At 30.4% G+C, this 27853-nt stretch overlaps 4 protein-coding genes across 11 annotated transcripts; 1 reads left to right on the top strand and 3 right to left on the bottom strand.

Moving 5' to 3' along the window:
• Window positions 1-1580: 1580 nt before the first annotated feature.
• Window positions 1581-8371, bottom strand: Remo (Remoulade). 5 transcript variants are annotated; one of them, XM_076538661.1, is made up of 14 exons: window positions 8148-8332; window positions 7782-7890; window positions 7431-7638; window positions 7207-7350; window positions 7058-7129; window positions 6872-6943; window positions 6674-6745; window positions 6507-6590; window positions 6096-6425; window positions 5731-5867; window positions 4831-5664; window positions 4506-4752; window positions 4147-4440; window positions 1581-4066 (listed from the first exon to the last, which is right to left on the bottom strand). In XM_076538661.1, the coding sequence occupies exons 3-14, from the start codon at window positions 7613-7615 to the stop codon at window positions 1828-1830; spliced, it is 4710 nt and encodes a 1569-aa protein (XP_076394776.1). In that variant the 5' UTR covers window positions 7616-7638; window positions 7782-7890; window positions 8148-8332; the 3' UTR covers window positions 1581-1827. The 5 variants fall into 5 exon arrangements, with proteins under 5 accessions (XP_076394776.1, XP_012136171.2, XP_076394777.1 ...); XM_012280781.2 differs by lacking the exon at window positions 8148-8332 and having other exon boundaries at window positions 1581-2219; window positions 2343-4066; window positions 7782-8059; XM_012280782.2 differs by lacking the exon at window positions 8148-8332 and having other exon boundaries at window positions 2466-2603; window positions 2686-4066; window positions 7782-8061.
• A 336-nt stretch (window positions 8372-8707) lies between these two features.
• LOC100877761 (E3 ubiquitin-protein ligase TM129) lies at window positions 8708-10454 on the top strand. Of its 2 annotated transcripts, none has more exons than XM_012280779.2 (6): window positions 8708-9069; window positions 9145-9391; window positions 9469-9658; window positions 9747-9941; window positions 10011-10146; window positions 10237-10454. In XM_012280779.2, exons 1-6 carry the CDS (start codon window positions 8868-8870, stop codon window positions 10278-10280), a joined length of 1014 nt encoding a protein of 337 aa, XP_012136169.1. In that variant the 5' UTR covers window positions 8708-8867; the 3' UTR covers window positions 10281-10454. The 2 variants fall into 2 exon arrangements, with proteins under 2 accessions (XP_012136169.1, XP_003701351.1); XM_003701303.3 differs by having other exon boundaries at window positions 8712-9069; window positions 10011-10159.
• Window positions 10187-15393, bottom strand: RpII140 (RNA polymerase II subunit RpII140). Of its 2 annotated transcripts, XR_001095248.2 has the most exons (6): window positions 15089-15393; window positions 12252-14872; window positions 11819-12161; window positions 11490-11748; window positions 11062-11407; window positions 10187-10346 (listed from the first exon to the last, which is right to left on the bottom strand). XR_001095248.2 is itself a non-coding variant. In XM_003701324.3 (5 exons), the coding sequence occupies exons 1-5, from the start codon at window positions 15105-15107 to the stop codon at window positions 11122-11124; spliced, it is 3528 nt and encodes a 1175-aa protein (XP_003701372.1). In that variant the 5' UTR covers window positions 15108-15393; the 3' UTR covers window positions 10187-11121. The 2 variants fall into 2 exon arrangements, 1 of the variants encoding a protein (XP_003701372.1); XM_003701324.3 differs by having other exon boundaries at window positions 10187-11407.
• Window positions 15394-15742: 349 nt separating this feature from the next.
• Rsod (Related to Sod) lies at window positions 15743-24710 on the bottom strand. 2 transcript variants are annotated; one of them, XM_012280778.2, is made up of 19 exons: window positions 21597-24710; window positions 20761-20983; window positions 20527-20692; window positions 20228-20450; window positions 19870-20149; window positions 19225-19487; window positions 18966-19149; window positions 18632-18871; window positions 18460-18550; window positions 18099-18349; window positions 17783-17957; window positions 17447-17718; window positions 17252-17363; window positions 17105-17191; window positions 16894-17028; window positions 16540-16814; window positions 16315-16439; window positions 16094-16249; window positions 15743-16020 (listed from the first exon to the last, which is right to left on the bottom strand). In XM_012280778.2, exons 1-19 carry the CDS (start codon window positions 21622-21624, stop codon window positions 15929-15931), a joined length of 3378 nt encoding a protein of 1125 aa, XP_012136168.1. In that variant the 5' UTR covers window positions 21625-24710; the 3' UTR covers window positions 15743-15928. The 2 variants fall into 2 exon arrangements, with proteins under 2 accessions (XP_012136168.1, XP_076394778.1); XM_076538663.1 differs by having other exon boundaries at window positions 21701-24710.
• Window positions 24711-27853: the final 3143 nt, after the last annotated feature.

Raw genomic sequence — 27853 nt, 5'->3', positions numbered from 1 at the left:
CCAATTGAGGCATTTCAGAGCATGGAATGAAAATTTAAAGATAAACATAAGATTTAATGAATTTAGCGGGGTTTTCGGGGACGACTGGTCAAAAGCAGCAGGCATGGCGAGTTTCCATGCCTCGAAGCCCTACGTGCACGGGGAAACCTGTGGCCGTATTCGTCGAACACCATGAGTGTCTCGGCATGAAAAACACCATCGTAGCACCGGGGGTAACCAATCCGCCCGGGAGTGGTGGTGCTCACCAAAACACCGAGGGCCACTCCGCTCGGGAGAGGTGAGAACCCGGGCGGGGGCGAGCTTGCTTGCCCTGCGCTCCGGCTAGCTGTCTGCGGGGTCGGTCGCACTCGAAGACGATAGATAATTAATTTTTCTAAGAAATGTACACGTGCGTGGTGCACGTGGCAATGGCACGTGGCAAAAGTGGCACGTGGCACATGCTCTGAAATTCCGAGAAAAATGCCAATTAATAAGTATTTGATCCACCGCGAAATGCCGGCGAACCCAGGTGCGCACTTCGGCAGAAAAGAAAGGCACTCCTCGGCGACGTCTCCTGATGCGTAATTTTCGAGAAACGAGTACAAAGGCGCGGACCGCTCCGTTTGACGGCGGGTACCGGCAAGTGCCGGCGCGACATCGGTATCGGCGCGCGGCGTGGCGGCGCGGCGGCTCGGCCGCAAAGGGCGGGCGGCATCGCAAGGATCGGTCGTAGAGGGATAACCGCGAAGCCAAGGTCGACGGAGGGCACGTGGCAGATTTCGAAGAAATCGGGTGGTTGCTAGGAGACGTCGTAGGGGAGTGAAACGTATAAAATAGGCGAGGGCACCGGGCCCGCACTTCACTTCGATTCATTCTCTTATATTTGTTGCTACGCGTTTCATTCTTTATATTTGTTGTTACGAGGCTTCACTTATAACTTGTCACTACGGGACATACTTGTTGTCATTACGGACTTTACTTTATATTTTGCAAAGACTTTCGTTGCGGGATCAAGTATTTCGGCTTTGATTGTAATATTGATGTCACTCGCAGACTAAATTATAATACGTGTGTTATATAATAATTGAAATAAACTGTGCGTATTCACCGTCGAAAAATTGAGTTGTTCTGATACAGATGTATTTCAAATGTATATAACACTGTTAATTATATGATAAATTGAATACAATTTTAGTTTATTTAATAATAAACTAAAAATATAGTAAAATTATACTTTATAGATTCAAAAAAAAATAATGCTAATGTATGTTAAAAAATATTTAAAAAGAATACATATTTTTTGTACATTTATATAGACAATGATTATAACAATAGATTTATTATACAAAAGATTGATAAAAATAATGAAAAATGATAAATAAAACAGTTATTAATGAATATGATTGTTTAAATTGTAGTTACATAAAATTTGAACATCGTTTCTATGTAGGAAGAATGTACGTAATTAATACAAAAAATCAATGTTATATAAAATCTGTAAAAATATAGAATTATTTTGTATTAATTATGTACATTTTTTTTTTTGAATAAATACATATTTTGTAAATAGTTTAATTAACATTTTACACGTTTGTACAAATAAAAATGCATTGGAAATATTTGATACTCATCAAACAGTAAAAAGATTAGCACATAATACTTTTATAAAATGAATATTTTTTGTTATTTATAGGAACTATTTTTTATAGAAATAATAATAAAGCAGAATAAGAACTAGTTTTCTAGCCATAATAAAAATGTAAATATTAGAAATTATTTCTACGCGCATTTCGAATGAAATCTTTATTAATATAAATACGTTACGTGTTGCATGCAAGTAAAATCGGATTAAACGCTTGTTTCTTTTTTCACTACTTGCGGATAAGTATTTGTATTACTTAAATACATTTTACTGACTTCATGTTCTACGTTGTCTAAATTTGTATTTTTGTTTACATTATCATTGTTAGAATCAAAACTTTTTACAATACTGTAAGATTGAGGCATAAGTAATGTAATGTCAGTCAGAGAATTAACAGTCTTTTGTTTACTGCACATATTAGAAGAGGCACAGTCAATATTCATTGAAGAGCTAATATATGTTTTTGTTTGTATTAAATTATTTGTATTATCATTAGTTCTGCTGCTTATTTTAGAAAATGATATATCAGATTTATTAAGTGATCTTTGAGATAGACTACTTCTATCGTACAAATTTAAGCTTTTAATACTTTGCAAGTCTGTAAATGATAATTTCAAGTAGTCACAATTCTTCGAACTAGTAAAAGATGTAATATCATTCATTGAATTACAGTAATTATTTCTCAGTCGTTTCGCAGAATTTACTGGAAGGCAATACATACTATTTGAATGAGTCAACCACCTTAATTTTGCATTAGAATGTAGTTCTTCAATTTTATGAAATTCGTTTATACTTTGGCTATCTTTTTTCATAATTTTTTCTTCTTCAACTGCTTCTACAATTTCATAAATTTCTGGCAAATTGTGATCACTTTTTTCACTAGCCATCTGGGTAATAGATTCTATTTCAGAACTGTATTCTAAACTGCATTGTTGTGAAACACTTTGTAAGTGCTTTTCTTCATCAGTTTTAACATCTATATCTGAATCATGTAAAGCTGTATTTACTATTTCTACCTTTTTGCAATTATTCCTTGGAGAGTTTGATGTTGTATTAACACTTACAGGATCATGAAATCTGCAATTATTATACTTCCTTACGTTTTGTAGAAGACCTTCTTGACCAATAACAAATCTCAATGTAACACTTTTCTCGTCGGACATACTTCCACCACTATCTGAGAGAATGTTAACATTTTTCACATCATTTATTGGATTCAGTTCAACGTGAATATTTGTATTGTTAACTTTTGCACTACTGCTTAAAAGCGTTTGATTTATATTACTTTCTAATTTTGTAATAGTTTGTGGTAAAGCGATGCAACTATGAGTATCGCTCACAGCACCACCATCACCTTGTTTTCTAGTACCAAGATTATTATTTTTTGTATGACGACGTTGTTTTTTAAAAAATTTTCTAGCAACTCCGCTTTGATGAGGATTGTAAAACATTTCAACACAAGTTGGTTCAATATATGTTGTGACAGAATTATCAGATCTATACTGTTGCCGATGTAATACAACTAAATTCATATTTGTCATTTTTCTATCAACAGGCACACCTTCTTGAATATCTGCAAATTTAAAAGCATTACAAGTTTGTGACCTGTTTGTATATCGTGATGAACCAATAGAATTTGAATCAGATGTAACTTGAGTAGCTTGAGAATTGGATAATGGCGGTACAAAATTTTGTACTAAAGAATGTGTTGGAATTACAGGATTTGCATCAGAAATGCTTCTTGTTCTGCAACATCGGTTTTTCCGTTTTTGAAGCCAACAACGCATTTTTAACCATTGTGATCTAACATCATTTCGTCCTATTCCATAAAAGATAAATACAAAAATACCAAGTGAACTTGAAAAAAGTGAATATAAGGTAGCAAATACGGTTTCATCAAATGGAACGTATGCATTTAACGGTTTCGTAATAGCAGCTGCTGCAGTAATCCATGACATCAAATAAAGAATTAACATAATTATTTGGCCTTTTAATTGCGTTAGTTGAGAATGTTCTGAATCTTCAACATCAGTCAGAACTGTCTGTGTACTGTGAACACTATTTTTATCTGTAGATGGATTTGTGTTTGACTCCAATAATTCTAAATCCATATTTTCTGTTGCTTGCGTGCCCTCTGACAATTGAGCATTTGTATCGACACTTCGAATTGCACATTTAATAAGTAAATGAAAAACAATTAAATATACAATTAGAATTCCAGCTGGAACAAAAAGAGCAACCAGAGCAGGACCAGACGTGAGAAAGCAATATGAATATCCAGCATATTCTTGTAAATTTATTGCACCAGATATACCACAAATGATCATAGCTATACCCCAACCAACTAAATAAAGTCCTAATATTGGTTTGGGTATTGGTTGATCTTGAAGTTCATTGTCTGGCATATCTTCAAGATTTGATTTAGAAAACTTTTTATACATATTGCTGTAAACAAAACAAATTTTTAATATTATTGTATTACATCATTTATTTAAGACTTTACTTATAAAATATAAAATTATTACCTTGCGAATACTGCCATCCAGAGTAAAGAACACAAAGACAAATAATGAAGAGTAAGACCAACACCTTGACAAATTTGTATATTTTCAGTTTGATAGATACCAATACTATAAAAAAATGATAATAAGGCCATGGCAAACCATGTATTAATGACACAATGTTTTGCTTTCTTAGGCATATTGATTGATGTGTAACAAATGATATATGTAACAGAAATAATAATTAAGCACGTTATTGCTGCAATACTTCCAATATATATTGCAGGATTTGAATACTTAAACTGTGCTCCAGTCATGCTAAAAATAAAAAAACAAATATTAAAAATGAAAATTTATGTATATGAAATTTATTAAATACATACCTGTTACCATTTTGATTGAGCAAAGAAGTATCTTGTAAAAGTCCATAATATCCCAATCTATTACAATGAAATATTATTAAATTATTTAATATACTTCTTAAATGACACCCATCATTTGTCCAACCACCAGATTTATTTAATGTTTCATCCCAAACTACTGGCAATGGTTTTTTTCCAGTATAATAATATAAAGGAACTCTTAACATGATATATACTGGTTCAGTTAAATTTTGTACTGATATTCCAACTGAAAGTAAATTTTAAATCGTATATTGTTTCCTTCCATTCTTAATATGTATTTCTTATATTATTTATCTTTACATACATAATTTACTTCCAATAATACATGATGTAATATCCATGTTATTATTATTATTCAATGTAGGAAATAATCTGTTATTACTATACGTAGATATCATTAATTGATAATTAACAATTTCTGGTGAATGCTGTAATAAGGACGCTGGCAAGTGTATCGAAGCTTCAATTGTCCTATCTTTTATATCAATTGGAGATGTTCTATTGTTTGTGGTACATTGCAAAAATTTTATTTCTGGATCATTATTGGAATACCACGTACATAATAGTCCTGTAAAACTACTTCGCTTTACTCTGAATTCTTCTAGAGCTATGTTTTTTTTATAAGATTGTATAGATGGACTAAGTTCTACGATTTTTTCTACATTTTTAATTAATCTTGTACAAGATTTAAAAAGGATTTCAGCTTTGTTCAAGATATTTTTTGGTACATTAATTACTGTATCAATAACGTCAATTAATATGGCACCAAGTTCTTTTTCTTCAGTTAGAAAACTTAAATAATTTTCTATAGTTTGTGTTATAAAATTTATTTCAACAGGATCAGTTATTTGTATAGCATTTCCTGTGTAATTTTTGAATTTCTTTGCAGTTTCTATTAAACTAATCTTTGTAAGTGAAAGATTAACTTTAGAGAACTGTTCTAAGCTTTTTGTTGTATGTGATACATAAGGACATAAATCTGTATTTAAATCTTCCCAATATCCTGTGATATTACATTGGTAAGAAGCTTTTAAAGGCATTTGCATTATACTTATATGGTTACCCTCGCACGGTAATTCTGCTTTCCATCCTATTACAGTTCTTGGCCAAGTATAAATACCTTTATTATTTTTAGTCACTGCAAAATAATTATTTAGTTTATTAGATAATAATATTGTAATATTAGATGTATAATGTAACTTACCTGCTAAAGGACAATAACGGGTTTTATCAGAAATAACAATTATACTGATTGCTTGCGATCTATTACCATTTACAGAAACTAATAAACAATTCCACTGTCCATTATGTTCTTCTTTGACTGGGATGATACTGAGTGTACTATCAACAAAAATATAATGCAGCTATATTAGATATCCCATTTAAATACAGTTATTCAAACATCTTCTTCAGTGATGATATAAACAATATTTTAGATAAAATTTGTATGGCATCAAAGCAGAAATATGTTTACTCTAATTAAAGAAGATATTTAGGTAGCGAAGTTTAGATGATACATCTTGTCTATAAATATATAAAAATTTTAATTTAAATTAAACATTAAAGTACCTGTCCACAATACCATTATCTTTAAGGTATCTATTATCGATTCTAATGTTGGATAAACTTTTTTGTGGATCCATAAATTCGTTTAAATCCACAATTTCTGTAGTAGTATTAGGATACCATAACCAGCTCAATTTTGCACTTTTATCTTCTGTAATACCAGGTGCTCCACATTTTAAAGTTATAGAATCTCCAACAAATACTACTTGATTGTGAACTGGTCGAAGTTCAATTGAAGGAAACGATGATTGGCACTGCAAATTTTCTGAATATCTTAATTTTTTAATAAATTGTCCTTTAACATTTATAGGTGACACACATTTAGGAGCGGGACTGAAACATTGAAAAAATATTCTATAAATAATGAGAAAAAATTCAGATTTTCTATTACTTAATATACTTAATATATATTACTTTAATTTTATGGAGCTATTATATATCCAATTACTAAACCAATATAATTCACAATCACATCTCCATGGATTATTGGATAAATCTCTAAAACATACATTAAAATTTTGGTAAAACAAGGTGATCATGTTTTCTAGGTACTCACATTGTATAATATATATTTTACTCACAATTGTTTTAAAGACTTGAGGCTATAAAAAGTACCTTCCTTTAAGGTTGTTAACTTATTCTCATTTAATTTCCTATAATGTTTTTTAAAAATTAATGGTTTCTTTAATATCTATAATTTTAGTTACTTGAAATATCTGTAATTAGCAAAAATAATGCAAAAGTAATAAATTGAAAATTGAAAACAGAAACTCACTTACAAGCGCTCTAAAGTCAGCAAATCATGAAATAATGATGGTTTCACTGCACTTATGTTGTTGCCTGATAAATCACTAATAATCAAACAAATAACACATAGATTTTTTTTTGTTCAAACATAACATATAAAGTAAAATCAAGCATATAAGAATTTATATAAATGCATCTTATATAATTTGTAAACTTACAGTCTTTTCAAATTTGGCAATTTTCTAAATGTATAAGTATCTATTGTTGAGATCTGATTTTTACTTAAATCCCTACAATTAAGTATATGTAGAAAATTAATAAATTTAACAATAAATAATATACAATTCAATTTTATTAATATTCTTACAGTCTCTCTAAATTTCCAAGACCATTAAAACAGCCTTCATTAATAGATGTTATACCATTTTGTGATAAATTCAAGCGCCTGAGATTTGTCAAATTCTTAAATATATTAACTTCAATGACATAAATGTTGTTTTTGCTCAAATCCCTATAACATATCATTAAAAATAATAAAAACGTTTGGCAGTACAAATATATATTACTTCATTATGAAACAAACAATCTTACAATTGCACTAATTCCACACTGACACTATCAATATTAATATCTTTAATACTTTGCAACTCATTTCCGCATTTAACACGTAACCATTCTGCTTGCGCACCAACTTTACATGTACAAAACTTTGGACATGTTTGAATTGTTTTTCCTCTTGTTTGAATTAAAATTAAAAATAATAGAACAGCTCTCATGATTAAAAATTACAGGTAGTTACCTAAGAAATATAAATTTATAAAAATCATCATATATATTAAACTAATTAATAGAAAGTATAAATGGATTACATTATATAAATAAACTAAGTATTAAAAAATCAAATGTTCTCAATGATGGAATTATAAATTAAAAAATACTTACAACATTTAAGGCCATGAAAATAATTGTATTGATCATGCTGTTTCAATATACAACCACATAAATCATTTCTATTTAATAACTGTTAGTATCATTATAAATAAGTACACGTCTATAACAATATTAAAAGATCAAATACTGCAGATTCTGTGGACTGTCATAAACTATTAACTATACATATATATTTGTATCCAAAATATAGAATTAATTATGGGCTGATTTTCATTAATATTGTAAATAGTCACAGTACATACAGGTATTTTGTAAAAGATTATTTCTAAAGCGAAGATGAAATTACGGAACTGTATGTTCATTTACTAGTTTTTATATACAAAAGTAATGTTGTTAAGGTTAAAAAAGGATAATTACTTTCATAAGGATGCATCATAAATATTATATCTATATATATCACCTATTATTTCAGTTAAACGGCGTTAATCAAACAAAGAACTTAACCATTCCACAACAAAGTCGGGTCTTTGACCCAAACTATTCTATATGAAAATTGTGATAAACACTGTATCGTTATTGATGAAAGAGCATTTTATATTTACTTTTATAACCTCTTTTCTTACTTGTTATTTAATTCGGTGATTATATACCTTTAATTTTTAATTACATTGTAAAATAACCTGTAATGTAAAAAATTGATGTAATATATTTTTACTAAAGTATTATAAGTTTTATTTTATGTAAATATATTCATATATTTACAAAAATATTACATCCACAATAGGTTTATTAATTTTAATAATTGTTTGTATACAAATTACTGTTAGTTTCCCTTTCTTACAATTGTACATTTTTTCGTTTCAATTATTCATTAAGAATAAAAGTATAACGAACAAATTTCCGGCACAGATCTTATTTCTGTTTATATATATATATATATATATATATATATGTGTGTGTGTGTGTGTGTGTGTGTGTATTTAAATACCTACATAGTGTATATACACATGTATATGTATAGTGTTTGATTATTAAACACAACTGAACACAAGATGTCAAATGCTCATGGAAAAGTTTTTCAGATGGTCGGGTGAAAAAAAGTGAACATACAGAATTGAAACTGTATCTTTTTAAAACATGTCTGCGTTTTTCTTTTACACTTTGTTTTATATTTTAATCTCAGGATGCATTATATATCCACCTACAGAATTTATTTCAGCTGGACTAACCATAAAAGATATATTTTCATCTTGGTTAGGTAGCGAAAATGAATTTTTTATACAATATCATATAAAAAGAAGTGTAGTTACGGTATTTGTACACTCTATACTTCCCTTCGGTAAATATATTCATATTTTTTATTATTTATATATTATTCCATGTATAAAACTAAAATGAATCCTCTTTTATTTAGGTTATGCTTTTGGATTAATTGTATTTGGACATGTAGATATTGGACATGAAAATATGTGGTTGTTGTTTGTTATTTGCACTGCGATTATGCCTCTGTGTACTTTGTACAAAATTTTAATCTGGTCAATGAATAACTGGAGCAAACATCCTATAGCACAAAATCTTGCAATTTATTCTAACAGTAACAATAACAATAACAATGTAGCATGGACTACAGTAGCTTCTGATATTAATGTAGAATATCGAAGGTTATATATTAAATTTAAAACTTTATTTATGCACTTTATATTAGAAGAGAATCTATAAAGTTGTAATTTTGTTTTAGAATAGATAAAATGATAATTACCACAAATAGTATAATATGTATAATAGCAACGGATAACTGGATAATTAAAGTTATGCCATATAAAATATTGGTTGCTCACCAAAGTGATGCAGTTTTGATAGTTAACAAGAGTGATACTCATGACATGTCACTTGCGACAAGAGGAGAAGTTCAATTTATCAATATTGAAGTATATTTTATATTTAAATTAAACATAGTTAATTTAATTTATATTATTTTAAAACTGTTCTCTATATTAATTAACAAATTTTGAACAGGTCAAGTCTACAAGAACAGGAGCACAATCTTTTGATATAAGATTGAATGCATTGGATTTTAAAAATTTGCAAGACAAAGTTTCACGTCCTATTACAATATTACAAAATATTACATTTCATAAAACTTTACTTGATAAGTTTATTGATAGTTTTAAAGAACAAGTGCAAGAAAATCCACTTTATGAATGTGCTGAGGTATTAATTTTTTTATATATTTAATACTTTATAGTATTTATTAAGTAATTACAAATAAAATATTTAAAGGAATTAGGTCAATGTATAGGATGCATGCAAGTTATGTCAAATGTAAAACTACGTAAACAATGTAGTAGTGGTATAGGAAGTGGAAATTCAGAAGACTGTATGATGTGTTACTGCCGTCCAATGTGGTGCATAGATTGTATGGCCAAATGGTTAATATTTAACGAATATACATAAAATTATATATGTAACAGTTTATTATATTTTAAGCATAAAACTATTATTACAGGTTTGCATCAAGACAGGATGAAAATGCACCTGAAACGTGGTTGACATCCAAATGTACATGCCCAGTATGTAGGGCAAAATTTTGTATTTTAGACGTATGTCTCGTACAATCTATTTAAATATAACAAAAATTAAATATAAAAAATAATATATAATTATCAAACTTAACGAAGTACTTTCTGTATGTCATTTATTAAATATTTTATTATATTTGCTGAATATTTTAACTAATTTATTGCAAACTTCTGACTTTGATTTAAATTTAGTTCTGGTATACATAATTCTACCTATATTTTTTCATTTGTCACTAGATAAAAAAAGTCATTATATTGTTCTACACATTATATTTACCAATACATATTTCTTTTAATCAATGTGATATTAATTAATATATTTAAATATTGCCTAATGAATTTTTTATCCCAAATATTCAACCTTTGCATTTTTAATGATATTTTGGTAGAAATTAAAGTATAGTAAATAGTTCCAAAGATTCTTTGATCAACATTTTTAAGATTTACAGTATACATCATCATATGTTTATAAATTATCAGCTTAAAAGGTCATATGTATGTATAAGTTTTATATTTAATCTCGTAATTCATGTGTTTTCTGATATATAATCATTTAAGAATTTAGCTATCTTGGTTTGAATGTTCGTACATTCAATACAACAACAGAATTATAATTTTATTTAAAAAATTTATTTTTTTACAAGTTTAAATAGAATATATTATAAAATACAAAAGATATACAAACTAATGTCACTATGAAACTTTTAATGTTTATTAAAAGCTGTTTAACTTATATAATTACAATAACTTACATATAATTAGGATGCTCAAATGTAAAATTCATAATACTATGGAAATAAATATATCGATGTTTATGCTACCATTAATCGAGGTGCAATATTCATTGCCATAAGTTCTTGGAAAAGTAACTTTGCTGCATATGGTAATCTAACTTGAGAGATCTGTGTTTTGTTTTTACATCCCTTACATTCGAATGTATTATTCCTTAAATTTGCTATTGCAATTAAACCACAAAAATTACATATGTGTATTCGATATGGATCTGAGACTTCAAATAAACGTTCTCTTAAAAATTGTGCAGCTCCATGGGAAATCTGACAATCACGTTCCATTTCACCGAATCGTAAACCACCATCTCTGCAAATTACATATTGATATAAAAATATGTAACTTATAGTAGTAAATAAAACAAATACTTATAGTATATAGTTTCGTTTACCTTGCTCTACCTTCCATTGGTTGTCTAACCAAAATCTGCACAGGACCTCGAGCTCTACTATGAATTTTATCATCTACCATATGTTTCAAACGCTGATAATAAGTTGGACCTAAAAACACTTGTGCGTTTATCTTGCGGCCTGTATGGCCATTATACATAACTTCATTTCCTCTTAGTTGATATCCATATTCTTGTAAAAGTGTGGAAATTTTCTGTACATTTACAGCATCATTAAACGGAGTGGCATCACCAATTTCACCTATTAAATAATACATCACAATTGTATTATTATATTTCCTATCTATTTTTTAAGAAATGATTTTAAATACCTTTATTAGCTGACACTTTTCCTTGTATACATTCAATCAAGTGACCAATTGTCATACGCGATGGAATAGCGTGAGGATTAATTATTATATCTGGTGTAAGTCCTTCACATGAAAATGGCATATCTTCCTGTCTATATTGAATTCCACACGTGCCTTTTTGTCCATGACGTGAAGCAAATTTATCACCGATTTGTGGTATACGAACACTACGTACTCGTATTTTACAAAATTTATATCCTTCACTATTTAATGTTAACATTACTTGATCTACTATACCAGTTTCACTATTACGTAAGAAAGTTGATGCATCTCGTTTTGTAAAACGTTTTGTTGTACTATCCAACTGTAAATATATGTAAAATAGTAATATTAGTAATAAACGAACGATATTTAATATGATAATATTAAACTACATTAATATGATATTACATACCTCATCATCTGCTTCTGGTAAAGTAATAGTTTTACCTATAACTACGTCATCTCCAGATACTCGAATACCTGGAGCAATAATTCCATCATCATCCAATTTATCATAAATAGCATTACGCATTCCTTGACAAGTTTGTCGTGTAGGTTTTTCAAATTGTTCTTCTTGATCACCAATTCGTTTAGACTCTGAATCTTTATAAGATCTATAAAATACAGATCGAAAGAATCCTCTTTCAACAGCACTAGCATTTAAAATAACACTGTCTTCTTGATTATAACCCGTGTAACACAATATAGCAACTATACTATTAATTCCAGCTGGCAATTCACGAAATCTAAGATATTCCATAGATCTTGTAGTAACTAAAGGTTTATGAGGATAATATAGTACATGTGCCAAAGTATCCATTCGAACATGAAAATTTGTAATGTATACTCCCATAGCTTGTTTACCCATAGCACTTTGATAAGTGTTTCTTGGACTCTGATTATGATCAGGAAATGGAATGATTGATGCACATACTCCTAAAATCATTGCTGGGTGAATTTCACAATGTGTATATGTTGTACAATAAGCATACTCCTTTTCCTGTCTTAGATCTTCAGGTGACATTGCAATCATGACAGTTTCTTCTTCTAAAGTATCAATATATTCAACAACTCCACTGCCAACTAGTTCCTGCCAACCGTCATTATTATAATCTCTTTCCTTCAGCATGTCAATATGTCTTTTCTTTAATAAAAGATTTTGTCCTTCTACGATTAATAAAGGCCTACTAATTCTTCCAGCATCTGTATATATTCTGATTTCACGATCTCTAATATCTCTTATCATAGATACTTCTGATACAATGATGTCCATCTGTCGTCTTAATTTACGTAAAGTAGCCATTAATTGATCTGGGTCTCTATGAATACCAACCCAACAACCATTTACAAATATTTTTGTTGCATCTGCTATTGCACTTGGTGCAATTTCTTCTAAATTTTCCATAGACCACTCCTCCAAGAATTCAAGAATTGGAGAAGGCTGAGATCCAACGCTAATATAAGCCATTAATGCCAGATTTTTTACTAAACCTACAGCCGCACCTTCAGGGGTTTCTGCTGGACACAACATACCCCATAGAGTATTATGTAACTGACGAGGTTTAGCTAGTTTTCCATCTCTTCCAATTGGAGAATTTACTCTTCGTAAATGAGACAGTGTTGATGCAAATGTTAATCTATTTAATACTTGTGACACACCAGCTCTAGCTTGATGAGCTTTCTTTTGATCACCCCAATTACCTGTTGCAAGTGAATATCTTAAACCGTCGGTAATAATTTTAGTTTTTATAGCAAGTTCAAGGTTAAAATCCTTTCCTCTGTCTATAAACTTCTGTGCATACAACCGCACCTCTTTCATTAAGTTTTTAAATAAACCTCTAAATAAAAATGCCAATAATGGGCCAGCTAAATCTAATCTTTTATTTCCATAATGATCTCTGTCGTCTAACTCTCTCCTGCCAAGAGATGCTGAAAGTAATCGATGTACCATATAACCAAGGAAATAAGCTTTTTTAGTTTCACAAAAATCACTTATGCCTACATGTGGAAGCATTTCTTTCTGTAAAATTTCTCTAGCATATTTAATACGTTTTTCTTTCGTTACTCCAGGTCTTGCACCTCTTGTACCAATAAAATTTAAAGCTACATTTTGCTCTTGTATTACAAAAGCTTCATCTAGTGAAGGTTTCACCATTTCCATCATTTCAGGGTCATCAAAATCATATATAATATGTTCTAAAATATCACGATCAGCTACAAATCCAAGTGCTCGAAAAACAATCATAATAGGAATTTCTTGTTTAATGTATGGTATAATTGCAATAATACGTTGTCCTATAGCAGATTTTTTAATACTAGCTCCACTTTTTGCCATCATATTAATCCATAATGTAGATGTTGGACGTGAACTATGTTCTAAACAAGATCGAATTTCTGATTTATATGCATATTTGCCATCTTTCATACTAAATACATAAACAGTATTAGTTGCCATTTTTTCTTGCGCAATTAGCACTTTTTCTGATCCATTAATAATAAAATAACCTCCAGGATCTAATGGACACTCATTTAATTCTGTCAAATCACGATCAGATAAACCAGCTAGTAAACAATATTTTGATCTCAACATAATTGGAATTTTTCCTATAAATGTTTTTTGATGTTGTGTTTCGATAGGATCTTCTCCATCTTTTACAATCGTTTTAGTAATATCTACATATAATGGTGCTGAATATGTTAAATTTCTAAGTCTTGCTTCGTTAGGCATCATAGGAGATGGGGCTCCATCTTTCTCCCAATGTGTAGGCTTAGATAAGTAAATTTGTTCAAACTTCAACAAATGTCTAACTGGATTTTCTATTTCACCAGAAGTATGTTGTGCCTCTGCTTGTAAATCAATTTGTGGTGAATCTTCAACGATTCTTTGAACAGACATTTCAATAAATTCATCAAAACTGTCAAGTTGTTGACGTACAAGACCTTTCTCATCAAAATAAGCATTAATAACGATCCAACATGCTTCTTGCCAAAGTTTTGACGAAATCTCTTCTGCATCTTCATCGTCATATTGATCTAAATGAAAACAATAAATTTAATCATTATTCTTGCCAATTATTAAAATTAATTATTTTAAATTGGGTAGATAAAAATATATTCAATTGGATAATAAATATAATACAAACTATAACCTATAAAACAAGCTCTATTTAGGTTATAATAATATCATTTAACTTCTTTCTACTGTCATAGAAGTGTTATGCACAAAAATATATGTAATAAAATTCTTACCATCTTCTAGAGCATACATTATTGCTTTCTATAAATTTTATACGCGTTCTTATAACGTTTTCTGATTGTAACTTCCACCGTCAAAAACTACGTAACACAAACAGGAATATGAAACTCCTATGTTATTTATTCAACAGATCGTATTCAATTTGCGCATCTCAACTAACTTCAATAAACTTCCCACTACTTAGTTTTCTCTCCCTACTCATATGTTCTCCATTTCGTTAAGTATATACTTGGTCGACAAAAATATGTGAATAGAGAAGAAAAAGGTGATAATATAAGCATACAAAATTCTTACTCACTAAGTATATACATTTAATATAAGAAGTGTTGTTACAGAGCATGCGCGTTGTTTTCGATTATAAACTGTGCTCGAACTAACTGCGATGTTATGCGCAGAATGATTGAAAATTCGTTGTATAATTATGTGTTTTTATTGAATAGAGCAAAAAATTAATGACTTATTTTAGGATTTAATGCAGCATGTTTTCTACCACTGAATTTGGCATTCAGAGTATTATACAATACAGGTAATATTTAGTTCAATACAGGGAATATGTATTAAAGTGTAAATGAATATATGTTAATTCAAATCTTTCGACACACTGATTTAAAACATTTCATTCTATTTTATGTTGTTGCTGCTTAAAGTTATATGTATAATCAGATTTTTATTAAATAAAATAGTACATAACAATTTAAAATATATCGATTTCACATTCGTGAAAATTATAGGCACAATATTGTTTTATAAAATTTGTGTATAAATATATTACATATATGTACATATACATTTTGTATTTTATATATTTATATGAATTTCAAATTTCATATTTGTTAAATAATGTTGATAATGGTAAATGTTACAACAATTATAATAAATTCTGGTAACAGTAATGAAGATACATTTTGAAGCAATAGATTAAAGTCTGAAAAAATGAAACGTACTTGTTATTTTAAAAATCAAATGAGACTAATGTTTTAAACGATATAAGTTGTTACTTTTATCATTTGGGTCTCGACTTCCACATTGACGATAACCTGAAGTTGTTTTCCGTTTTGTGGGAACATATCCATGAATATATAAACTAGGTGCATCTAATTTTCCAGTAGATATAAGTTTATTAAAATCCAATTCTAATTTATTAGCAATTGGGCCTAAAAACATGAAATTACAAATTAATATAAATATTCTATAACAGATTATAAATATTTTTATCTACCTTTAAAATGTAGTAAGAATTGTATACATGCTCCATTGTGTAAAATTTTAGTTTTTCTAGTATCTATTGATAACATCCATTCAGGAATACCCATAACTTTTCTTACATCTTCTAAAAATTGTGCTCTATAATAAAAAATGAGTGCACATTTAATCTCAGAATACTTTCATTAAATAATAATTGCTATTAAAAGATACAATAAATATGATATTAATATGTACTTACACTACAAAGCGAGGTGGTTTTCTTATATTTGTGTACTTTACAATATCATTATCTGGTTCAATATTAGCACAAGCAAATCTGTTACTTCCAAAATTTTGGTCAAAAATAACAATGGATCTTCCCATTGCAGATACAGGTCCTGCTAAAGGAAAGTTGGAATCTGTAAAAACTTGTCTTTTCAGTCCTATATTAATAGGACCTAGTCGACCTGATATATCACCCACATAACATCTTAATGGTAAATCAGGTCCACATTCTTGTTTATATAAATCATCCTGCAAAATAAAATCAGTTTGTTACCAAAATACTTTATATTATGAAAACAATATTAAATATAATTTTAATTAGTATTACATTTAGTGGGTCAGCTAACTGGGTAAAGTAGGGATTCCACATATATCCACCTGCCACGCATCTAGTGTCTTTTACTTTAACAGCTGCATCTACACCAACAGGGTTTACATATATTGCCCAATTGTGGTTTCTTGTCTATAATTAAACATTAAATGTATTTCAAAATTTATTAATATGTAAATACTTATCATTAAATATTTCATATTCATACAATGTTGCGATCATGTTTACCAGGATGTCGTAATTTTACTTCAATTATTGTTTCACTTTGGCCACCATCTCGATGTACAAGTTGTGTCTGTAATTATTAATGTTAAAGCATACTCATATATTTTATTATTTATTAAATATATAATACCATTCGTATGTAACCATATGCAAATCCTTGTGGATGATGGAAAGAAGCGATTGCTCTAAGTTCACTTGCTTCAGATGGTGAATATCCTCTTTCTATACTTGTACAAGCCCATCTTGAAGGAAAGAATTATTATAAATATTTAATAAATAAATTCTTTCATAAATATTGCAAAATTAGAGAATTTGTAATAATTACCTTAAATTTTTCTCTTTTTTGTGAATTACAATGCTTCGACCCAATATACTTTTTGGTCCAAACAAAGGAAGCATTGTATCATTGAAAGCTGACATATACCTTTTCCTGTTTTCTAAAGTTCCAAATTTTCCACTAAGGTCACCCATTTTATATTGATCAGTTGTTCCTTCAGTAGGATGTAATATATTACTTGTACTAACATTTAATGGATTCCAAGTTTCATATAAAGATGTACCCTCACATGGAAATTCTAAGTCTTGTTCTATTGGAGTCTAAAAGTATTAACTATTATTATAGTAATTAATAAGGAAGTGATTTTAGTTACATTTACAATACCATATGTATGTGATATCCCTGCATTTTGCCATCAAGACCATCAAGATTTACTTCAACATTTGTGATATCATATTCAGTTTGTTGTATGAATTCTAATTTTCCCCTTAATAAGATATTTTCCCCATTTCCAAACCAATCTTTTGCCACAGCTTTGCGACGATAGGTTTCACTAATTCTGTATAAAAATATTTATGTTTAATTTATTGATGTAAAAAAATAGTGTTAACTCAATGTTATAATTTTTATAAATGTAAAATGTTATCATATTTTAAGTTTCTTCTAAATTTTTAAAGTTTGTTTAATCTATTAAATTTACATTGAGCATGCTAATCTTTCTCCTCGAGCAAGTGGTCCATGATCATCATATATTACTAAACTTTTTCCTAATATATTATTAGGTCCCGATAAAGATATCATTGTATCAGTAAAAAGTTTACGTGTTAGCAAAGCTCCATATTGTTTTCTACCAGCAATGTCAATTGTACCATGTCTTGTTAAATCACCTACACGGCATGATGTTATTTTTAATAATGAACAATATTCAGACTGTTTTGCATCCCATTCTACCTAATAAATTTAAGTATACAGTATTAGAATGAAACATTTGCACATGTTTTACATATTTTTTAGCATCATAATAATACATCTAATACGTATTATGTCATTAGTTATTATACTTTATAAGGATTGTAAGGTTCTCCAGTACTCAAACATCTCCCGGTCCAATTATAATAATCTTTTCCTGGTGGATTGTCATGGATCATCCATCTAAATGTTTACAATCAAGTTAAAATTTTGATATTCAATTTCGGTAGTATTACTTTCAGTAGATACTGTTAAACATTATACCTGTGGTCCGCAGAATTGTTTAAAGCATTACCATCTGCATGTACTAAGTTTTCAATCATAATAGTAGTATCCATTTGAGGATCATTCTTTGGTTGGCGAAAAATGATTCTACCAACAATAGGGTATCTGTACACTACTTGTGCAGTTAATATTGGCATTTGTCCAGTATTATCTGGTAAATATAGACTCAAAGTTCCACAAATCCATGGTATAATACCCTTATTATCAGTTTCATTATATCTAATGAAATAAATATGTATTATTATGTACGTATTCAATCATATAAATAAAAAATAAAGAATATAAAATATAAAAACTATATGCAAGATATTACTTGTGAAGTACAAGACCACGATGAATTACACTATATACTCCTGAAAGTGGAAGATATGTATCCCAATAGATTCCATTGAGTTTAGCACTTCCTGCTAAAATATCATAATGATACGATCCTTCTTTACGACCTTGAAGTTTCCCAGAAAGATCACCAATGGCATATTGGTCCTGCGTTCCAAGTCCTAATTCACATCACTATTTAAATATTCCACATTAAATAAATAAATGAAAAAAAGGAATATATTTAATTATTTTACCTGCTGGTGGTGCAGTTGTTTCATCAATATTACTTGGATTATACATTTTTTTAGTTGTTTCACACATTTCAGTAGTTTTACCTAAAGCATTTGGTTCTGGAGGTAATTCATGAATCCTATATGACTTTATTTTAGTAGCATAACGTAGTCTTGTTTCCAAATCATTAATTGGCGTTAAGGATATATTAACCCATGTTGGATCGAATGGAGTTATTTGAGTTAGCGATACTTCTCCTTTAATACCATTAGTGTTAACCATAGTCCTAAAGATTAGCAAATGAAACAAAATTAAATTAAAAATAGATAAGTTATATATTACAAAAAATGTTTACATTAAATTATTTACTAAAATGATGTAAAGTAGTAATTAAGTAATTATTTAGTAAAACAATGTTAGTAATAATGTAAAAAGATAAATATATGTATAAATTTACATATAAATAATTATACATAAATATTGTTTGTGTGGGTATAATGCATATATACATATGTATATATAAACAATATTATGATCAAATTAAAAATTTTTACAATTCAATTTTTACAAGTAATTTTAAATGCATTTAAAATTTTGAAATACAGTTATTTTAAATCATTTGTAACGTATTTTTGTTTATGAAAAAATGGCAACGTATAAACTCTTACTTGGCGAGAATAGCTTTTCGGTGATTAATCTTCGCACAAACCAAAAACGAATCATCGTGTGTTGGGTGAAAAATTACCAAATATAATAGGCGATGAGGGCCAAGCAAATCAGCAGGAAGCAGCGATAGATTTGAATCTCTGTACAGAGTTTTATATCTTTTATGATGATTTGTAGCCACTTTTATTTTACCTAAGCGTACATCGATGTCGCCAATACCTTCTCCATTTCCTGCATTATCAGGATCAAACACAGTTTGCAAAATATTGCAACTGGATTTATCTGAATCATAGATAAATGAAAATTGAATGAAAATAAATCAACGGCTATAAATCATATATATCTCACAACAAATTGTACCTTTGCTAATATCAAAAATATCGGTTACATAAATTTTCCAGTTATGCTCTGTATAATCAACATCTTGTAATTTTTTATTATTTACGTGATATAAATCTGCATAAATAATTGTATCGCTAGTATTATCACCTGCATGACCGCCCAACCATCGGAACCAAATGGTTCCTCCTATATTTCCATAAAAATGCGCTTTCGCAAACTTTTCAACATTTTTCTCGAGTACCTGAAGAATTATAAAAATATTTGCAATTATATATTGTTAAAACTATAATTTTACGGTTCCTCATTTTAAATTTTACCGTAATCGAGGCACAAATAGTCCTATCTGAATATGTATCCTTAAGTAGTAGACCTTTGCCCCACAAGCCCATTTCTCCAGTTAAACTTATGTTTGAAACTTCTACCGATCCTGTTTCATTTCCAGGCATATCGAGTGGTCCAACAAGATCCGTCAAATCAATAATACTAAAATTTTGTCCGTTTTTAATAATATGAACGATATCAATATTTGTTATTGATAAAATTAAAAGTACCTCTCTCCGAGATGTTGCCTGTCGCATCTGTCATTTATAAGCGTATAATCGACAGGAAATTGAGTAACTGACCAAAACCATTGTTGGTCAGGATATTGAAGAGTTGCTTGAAGCGAAAATCGGATTCTCACGGACGTTTCCGTAGCCTTTTCAAATCGAATTTCTCCATGAAGCCCGCCAGATGAAATGTACGCCGTGAGTCGTAATGAATATCCAACAGTAACTAACAAAACAAGTAAAAATTTAATTTAACATTAAACAAATCGTATTGATCTGAACAAATTGTATTTTAAGTTAATTTGAAATAAAATTATATAATATTAGAATTAATATAGCAACATTTCCGTACGTAAATAAAATATGAATTTATAAAAACGTTTTTTTCACGAGAATGATAAATGTAATTTAATTTTACATTTTCAACAAATGGAAAAAACATTATAGTTGATTTTAATTTTCCATATGTATCATTTTAATATATTAAATTACATATTGTACAGCCACATTCATATGAATCATATCCTCTTATGTCAGAGTTCAGAAACATATCAAATGTTCTTTTGTTTCTAACGTTATGTTAAACTGATAAACATATACGTTGCATAGCAACGGTGCTCCAATCATGTTTTACGAATATATCTCTAAAAACATGTTAAAATTACAAATTTTTCAGACTGACCGAATTACACATCTGTGCGTCTGATAAATGGAACAATGCTGAAATGTTATATTTTTCTCAGGAAAATTTATGAAAATTCCTTTGAATACTCAACTTTCTTCTATTGTTAAATGTTTTCTTATCTATATGTTAATGTGTTATTAGAAATTTGACTTACTATAGCTTAACAAAAGTATCCACCACATCTTTTTGTTTTAAAATAATATTTAAACCATTTTTTAACTAACTTATAGCTTAACCCATACTACGTCAAGTTGTTACCTTACAGTGAAAACCAGTTAAGGCAACACTGCTTGTACTTTCTTATTTCTCTGAACGGTGTGGTGGGAGTTTCTAAGGACGAAAAACGACGGTTCTCTTGTAAGCATTTCTCTTTTATCCACCGTGTACAATGTACACTATTTATAGTTGATTCATGTCTATAATACTATTTTAGAATATTCGAAAAGAAAAAAAGAAATTAATTAATTAAGAGGAAATTGCAAAATATATGTATGTTAAGTGTTTATTCGTGTGTGAATAGTATTATTTTATTTCATAATATACTAAGTGATTAGATGTTAATTGATTTAATTATTTATTAAAACTTGCAGATTATTATTTATAATTATTCAGCCTTTTTAAACGTGAGTTCTATATTATTGTTACGTTCGATTTAGTAAAATAGATTTTAGTAACTCTTGTTTCTTTTAATTTTATTCTAGTACTGTCTGAAAGTTGAGGTATAAAAATCGTAATTATTTTTATATTCATCTAATATTTATGTTTCACGATCAAGGAAAATTATTTTTAGTCTTTTTATATTCATATTTTGCTTGCTGAAAGACAGTGTTCACGCGATGGGCAAAATATTAATCATTTATAGTTAATTTCGAAGGTTGTAAATCTTCGTCGACCCATGGCGTTTCCACAACTTGTTACGGTAGTGGAATTATATGTAGAGTTAGTATTATAGAGTAGAATTGATAGAGTGGCTCAGAGTCCTCCACACTGGTGTGCCCAGGTCAATGAAGGATGTAGTTCATCATCCCACTGGTAGTAACGATTGTTGTATGTTGAAGTCGTTGATAGTAACAAAGTTAATGTAAGACTGACCGAAGTAAGTAAGTTCTAAGGAAGCTGATTTAAGACTGACTCGTCGCTTCTAAACAGCCAGAAAAGAAAGCAATGCCGGAAGTTCAGGACGTGAAGGCGTTACCAAAAAAGGCCAATCAGGACAGATTGTTATTTGTGAAAAATACTGATTGGTGAGATGGTTTAGCGAATGGGATTGTAAGATTTTTAGCCTTTATTCCAGGGTTGTGAATTACATTTTGTTAACAAAGTAACCCAAAGCAATTGAGTGATTTGGGTCCTTCAAAGGAAGTAATAAATGGGCACCATGTGTTTATCATCGGAGTTCGAGCGCGTAGGCCCACTTTATTGGGGTGCACAGTTTAGGACCATGGAATAAACTTCTTTAAGAAAAGGTATATTGGTGTTAAGAAAGCGTGCTTTTCTGGCCTATTAGAAGGTTATTGTCAATTGTTAAGAACGTCAAGTTGTGGAGACGTTCATATGGTCTTAAATATCAGTTTAAAATTCCAAAGGTGAAACGTTTTTGGGTTTGACAAAATACCCATAAATATTACCTTAATTATATTCCGAGCAACTCGGAACATACTCCCCCCGTTGAGAGGGTACCGATCAATAATATAAAGTCTGGGTACTTATCTTTGAGCTGTTGACTGTCACGTGGTATCACTTACGATTACCTTGATGTCTTTGGGTGTACCTGTTTTGCTTGATTGGGTAAAGTAGTACTCGTTTGATTTCTTGATAAGAATTATTGTGACACTTCGAATGTTGATCACCTGGATGGAGTTGTCTGATTCTGGATGCATAATTGAACCAAGAAGCCATTGCAGTGATGGCGCATTATTTTCTGATTAATGTTTTCATTCAAATGAACACTGAATCTCGATGATTTGTTTGATGATTTGATTTTCGCTTGCGTAGAACTCGTTAACGAATCGCCAATAACAAATTGTTCGGAATGCAGAATAGTAAACTATTGCGTCTGATGTGACAACATGAATAAACGTGATTTCACAATGATTTTGTTTGAATAATTAAAGTGTTGTCATTTGTAAAGTAAATAATTTAGTTCTTGCGACACATTTGAGGCTGAATTCTGATTGTGTTTGTCAGTTAGTTGTGTATTCGTGATGAAAGCAGTTTGATGAAGAATTGAAGATCGAATCAATTACCTGCATTCGATGTGGCTCATAGAACCTCAAAGAATATTAAGATTGTAAATTTATGTGAAAAGCAGTTTGAAATACTGTTATGTTGCAGTCTGTATGATTTATACATTGTTTTGAGGTTGATTAATTTTACGGAAGTTGGTTTTCCATTTCACTTAACATTCTCGTGCATCCCCGTGTCTTGGTTGCGTATGTTTTGTTGTGATGATTCGCAAAGGTGACTCAAATAATTAGATGATTTGGGTCTTTAAAAGGAAATAAGGAATGGGTGCTAAGCGTGCCTGTTTGTCGTCTAAGTCTGAGTGCGTAGACCCACTTGTGTGGGGCGCACCAATAGATTGTATTTGAATGTGTAGACTCGTTTGATTGGGGCGCATTGATCAAGTCTGCAGTGAGACTGGCAAGAATGGTTGTGATTTGATTGTGTCCGAGTGTCATGCGTATCCTTGTGAGGATCGGACACTGCGCGACTGATAAAGCATTATGTTTGATTGTGCCCGAGTGTCATGCGTATCCTTGTGAGGATCGGACACTGCGCGGCTGATAAAGCATTATGTTTGTTTGTGCCCGAGTGTCATGCGTATCCTTGTGAGGATCGGACACTGCGCGGCTGATAAAGCATAATGTTTGTTTGTGCCCGAGTGTCATGCGTATCCTTGTGAGGATCGGACACTGCGCGGCTGATAAAGCATAATGTTTGTTTGTGCCCGAGTGTCATGCGTATCCTTGTGAGGATCGGACACTGCGCGGCTGATAAAGCATTATGTTTGTTTGTGCCCGAGTGTCATGCGTATCCTTGTGAGGATCGGACACTGCGCGGCTGATAAAGCATAATGTTTGATTGTGCCCGAGTGTCATGCGTATCCTTGTGAGGATCGGACACTGCGCGGCTGATATATGTTGATAAGTTTGAATGCATTGGCCCAAAAGGAAAAGCAAGGATTTGGTAAAAAAAAACTGTGAGCAGTTCGTGTGCACAATGGGTTCCAAATGAACAAGTCTGATTGCCATAGTAAACCAAGACTGTACGAGTTGCCTCAAAACTGCCATAAAGAAACAGAGAAAGAATGAGCCTCATATTTGAAATGTTTAACTAATACGAATTATGTGATGTTTTGATATTTTTGAATTGAGTATCATGTATTTGTACATTGTTTTCGCGTTACATAGAATTTCCAGCTCAAGAAGGTCGTAAATCTTCAGAACTGAAATATTCTATGACGCTTTGAACATAAATAATGATCTAAAGTTAATCTGTAATATAGATTCCAATAATAATATTTTAATTGTGGTTCTAATGTTTTGTTCCATGAAACTAAACGAAAGTTACTTTCTTGACAAAGGAATGTAATATAGATGAAAAATAGGACTCCGTGACCATGAAGATTGCCAGGGTCTCATCAGGTAGTATACTAAACGAGAGTAGAAACCTGATGACAATAAGGTGCAATTGACGACCGTCCTTTGCACTTGAATTCAGCTGACTAAAGGTCAGCGTTGAGTTTTTATTGAGTAAGGTTTGTTTATTATCGTATGTATGCATACCTGCATACGTCTTTTTTACAAACATTGACGGTTGTTCCACGTGTTGTGAAAAAGGTTATTGAATTTTCTTAAAAGGAAACCGTAAATGAGTTCTTCAATCGATCTCGTATTATTGAGAATCCCTAATAGTTTGAGAAACAATCTAACGAATAAGTTTCATTTTGAATCGAATTATTAACTTTAGATTATGATCTAAACGAAGAGTTCATGGAGCGTGAAACGTAAGAGAAAGACATTAGCATTTTTGCAAATGCTGAACTTGTAGTTCATCTTTTGCTTTTCAAAGTGAAGTGTGAATACATTACAGAATAAAGTAGATTGAATTATACGTGATACGACATATTTTGCCTAAATTGGGGGAATTATTTAGCTCCCCCCGATGAACCAATCCAGGTTAAATGTTTGAAAGTATGTACTATGAAATTTTAGATTTTGCTAACCTTAGTTATTAAAAAATAACAAAAATTGAATGCTTATAAGATGATTTTAATAAGTACGTGACGCTTGGAATGGTCATGGAGTTTGATGTTTGCTAATGCTCACTAAAGCTTACTTGATGATACATAATAATTAAATATGTTTACGTCATGTCCATTGAATTTGAAGATTCTAATAAAATTGAGATATTGTTAGCCCGAAATTCTATGAAGTGCAATTGAAATAAAACACCTGTTTGGCAAGATGCTGAGATCTTTTGATATGAGACTTTTAATGGAATATCTATCGAAGTACAGTTATCAGTTAACATCTAACAATAAAAGAATTGTTGATTTTACTAAAAGCGTATTTTTGAACAAGCATAACAGGTTAATCTGTTATTACATGAATGAAGAGTAATTAATTTTGAATCAATTTTATATTCTCTTGAAATAACAATATATTCTAATCATGTGACAATTGATAGGAATGTATCTGTTAACACGTATTTGTAATGAAATAGAAAAGCTACCAATAAAGTTAAATCTTACATGACTTCAAATGTGATTCTTGACAGAATAGTAATTATGATGTCATTGATAGTCGAGAAGACAGAATTTCAATTATATTAAATATTAGAATATAAATTCAAACAATCTGGATATGGGGAGTATCTTACAATGGTCATTGTTTATTAAAGAAGCGACCTGAGATGAATCCTTTCAATTGCAAATACGGCAACCTCTTGTTAGGAATAAAATAATATCAATGAGATATATTTTGATATGAAGTTTTTCGTTTTAACATTCTGATGAAATTGATGGGAGGTCTTATTTTGTGACAGAAACCCGTAATTTTGACCAAGGATATTAAAATCCGCAGATTAATTGATGATCATCTGTTTGTTCGACCAAATGTAAGAAATGTTTTCGAAGATTTTTATTATATGCAATTTGTACGATTTTGAATAAATGTAAGAAGATGAATGGATAATAAGCCTGTTTTACTAAAGAATACGTGCAAACGCATTTGAAATGGTTTACGACCATCAGGGTAGGTATGCGCGAGTCAGGTAGTGTGTTAAAACAGTGGGTCGAAGGACCCGTTGGACACTATCTTAGAAGAATAATGCAACCTAGGCTACGATAGTATAATAATTATCTTGAATTCCGAAACTACGTGTTTGTTTAGATCCATGGAACAATTAAAATCGACTTTTGTTGAAAAGGATTGAATATTTAAATCAGTCAGTTGAATTTGCATAAAATACATGATACATCGTAATGATGTGAATTTTTATAATCGTGAACTGATCATGTGTAAAGAAATCTGCCTGATGTTATTATTTCATTAGTGTCGCAAGCTAGCAATGTTAAATTGTTGTACTAAGAATTGTTATGTTTGAGCTTTACGGATTTGACATGACTGTTTGACGTCATAAAATCGTGTAACAAGAATATCAAAGAAATTGGCGAAACGATTAAACGAGCCTACTTTAGAGAAGCGAAATTATATACTGATTGTTGACTTATCTTGTTGAAGCCTTTGGAAAATCCTCAGATTGTCCGTTGTTTGATATGTTTTCGAATTGATTTCACTTAATAGTCCGTTTGACGCGCATGGGAACACACCAGTGTGGTCATTCACTATGACTTTTCAAAACACTTGTCATACACATTGTAACACTTAATCCTGATTATTGCACTGTAAACTGAGTTTATGCACTAAGCAAGTTCGTAGAATCCGGCTCGAAGGACCAAAAATGTTCACGCGATGGGCAAAATATTAATCATTTATAGTTAATTTCGAAGGTTGTAAATCTTCGTCGACCCATGGCGTTTCCACAACTTGTTACGGTAGTGGAATTATATGTAGAGTTAGTATTATAGAGTAGAATTGATAGAGTGGCTCAGAGTCCTCCACACTGGTGTGCCCAGGTCAATGAAGGATGTAGTTCATCATCCCACTGGTAGTAACGATTGTTGTATGTTGAAGTCGTTGATAGTAACAAAGTTAATGTAAGACTGACCGAAGTAAGTAAGTTCTAAGGAAGCTGATTTAAGACTGACTCGTCGCTTCTAAACAGCCAGAAAAGAAAGCAATGCCGGAAGTTCAGGACGTGAAGGCGTTACCAAAAAAGGCCAATCAGGACAGATTGTTATTTGTGAAAAATACTGATTGGTGAGATGGTTTAGCGAATGGGATT

Source organism: Megachile rotundata, chromosome 13 (assembly GCF_050947335.1).
Source record: "Megachile rotundata isolate GNS110a chromosome 13, iyMegRotu1, whole genome shotgun sequence".
In the NCBI taxonomy this organism is placed as follows: Eukaryota; Metazoa; Arthropoda; class Insecta; order Hymenoptera; family Megachilidae; genus Megachile; species Megachile rotundata.
Note: the sequence above shows the minus strand (reverse complement) of the source record. Positions and strands in the feature narration are given on the sequence as shown.

Excerpts from the sequence above, each read along its gene's own strand:
- LOC100877761 (XM_003701303.3), top strand. The coding sequence starts at position 8,868 with ATGTCTGCGTTTTTCTTTTACACTTTGTTTTATATTTTAATCTCAGGA. Across the intron at positions 9,070-9,144 it reads ACACTCTATACTTCCCTTCG|GTTATGCTTTTGGATTAATT; the intron begins GTAAATATATTC and ends TCTTTTATTTAG. Across the intron at positions 9,659-9,746 it reads TTCAATTTATCAATATTGAA|GTCAAGTCTACAAGAACAGG; the intron begins GTATATTTTATA and ends AATTTTGAACAG.
- Rsod (XM_012280778.2), bottom strand. The coding sequence starts at position 21,624 with ATGTGGTGGATACTTTTGTTAAGCTATA. Across the intron at positions 19,150-19,224 it reads AACAACTGCACCACCAGCAG|GACTTGGAACGCAGGACCAA; the intron begins GTAAAATAATTA and ends GATGTGAATTAG. Across the intron at positions 17,029-17,104 it reads GTAAACATGATCGCAACATT|ACAAGAAACCACAATTGGGC; the intron begins GTATGAATATGA and ends GTTTAATTATAG.
- RpII140 (XM_003701324.3), bottom strand. Across the intron at positions 11,749-11,818 it reads AAAAGTGTCAGCTAATAAAG|GTGAAATTGGTGATGCCACT; the intron begins GTATTTAAAATC and ends ATTATTTAATAG. Across the intron at positions 11,408-11,489 it reads CCAATGGAAGGTAGAGCAAG|AGATGGTGGTTTACGATTCG; the intron begins GTAAACGAAACT and ends TGTAATTTGCAG.
- Remo (XM_076538662.1), bottom strand. The coding sequence starts at position 7,615 with ATGAGAGCTGTTCTATTATTTTTAATTTTAATTCAAACAAGAGGAAAA. Across the intron at positions 6,746-6,871 it reads TTGCTGACTTTAGAGCGCTT|GAAATTAAATGAGAATAAGT; the intron begins GTAAGTGAGTTT and ends AAAACATTATAG. Across the intron at positions 4,753-4,830 it reads TATTATTGGAAGTAAATTAT|TTGGAATATCAGTACAAAAT; the intron begins GTATGTAAAGAT and ends ATTTACTTTCAG.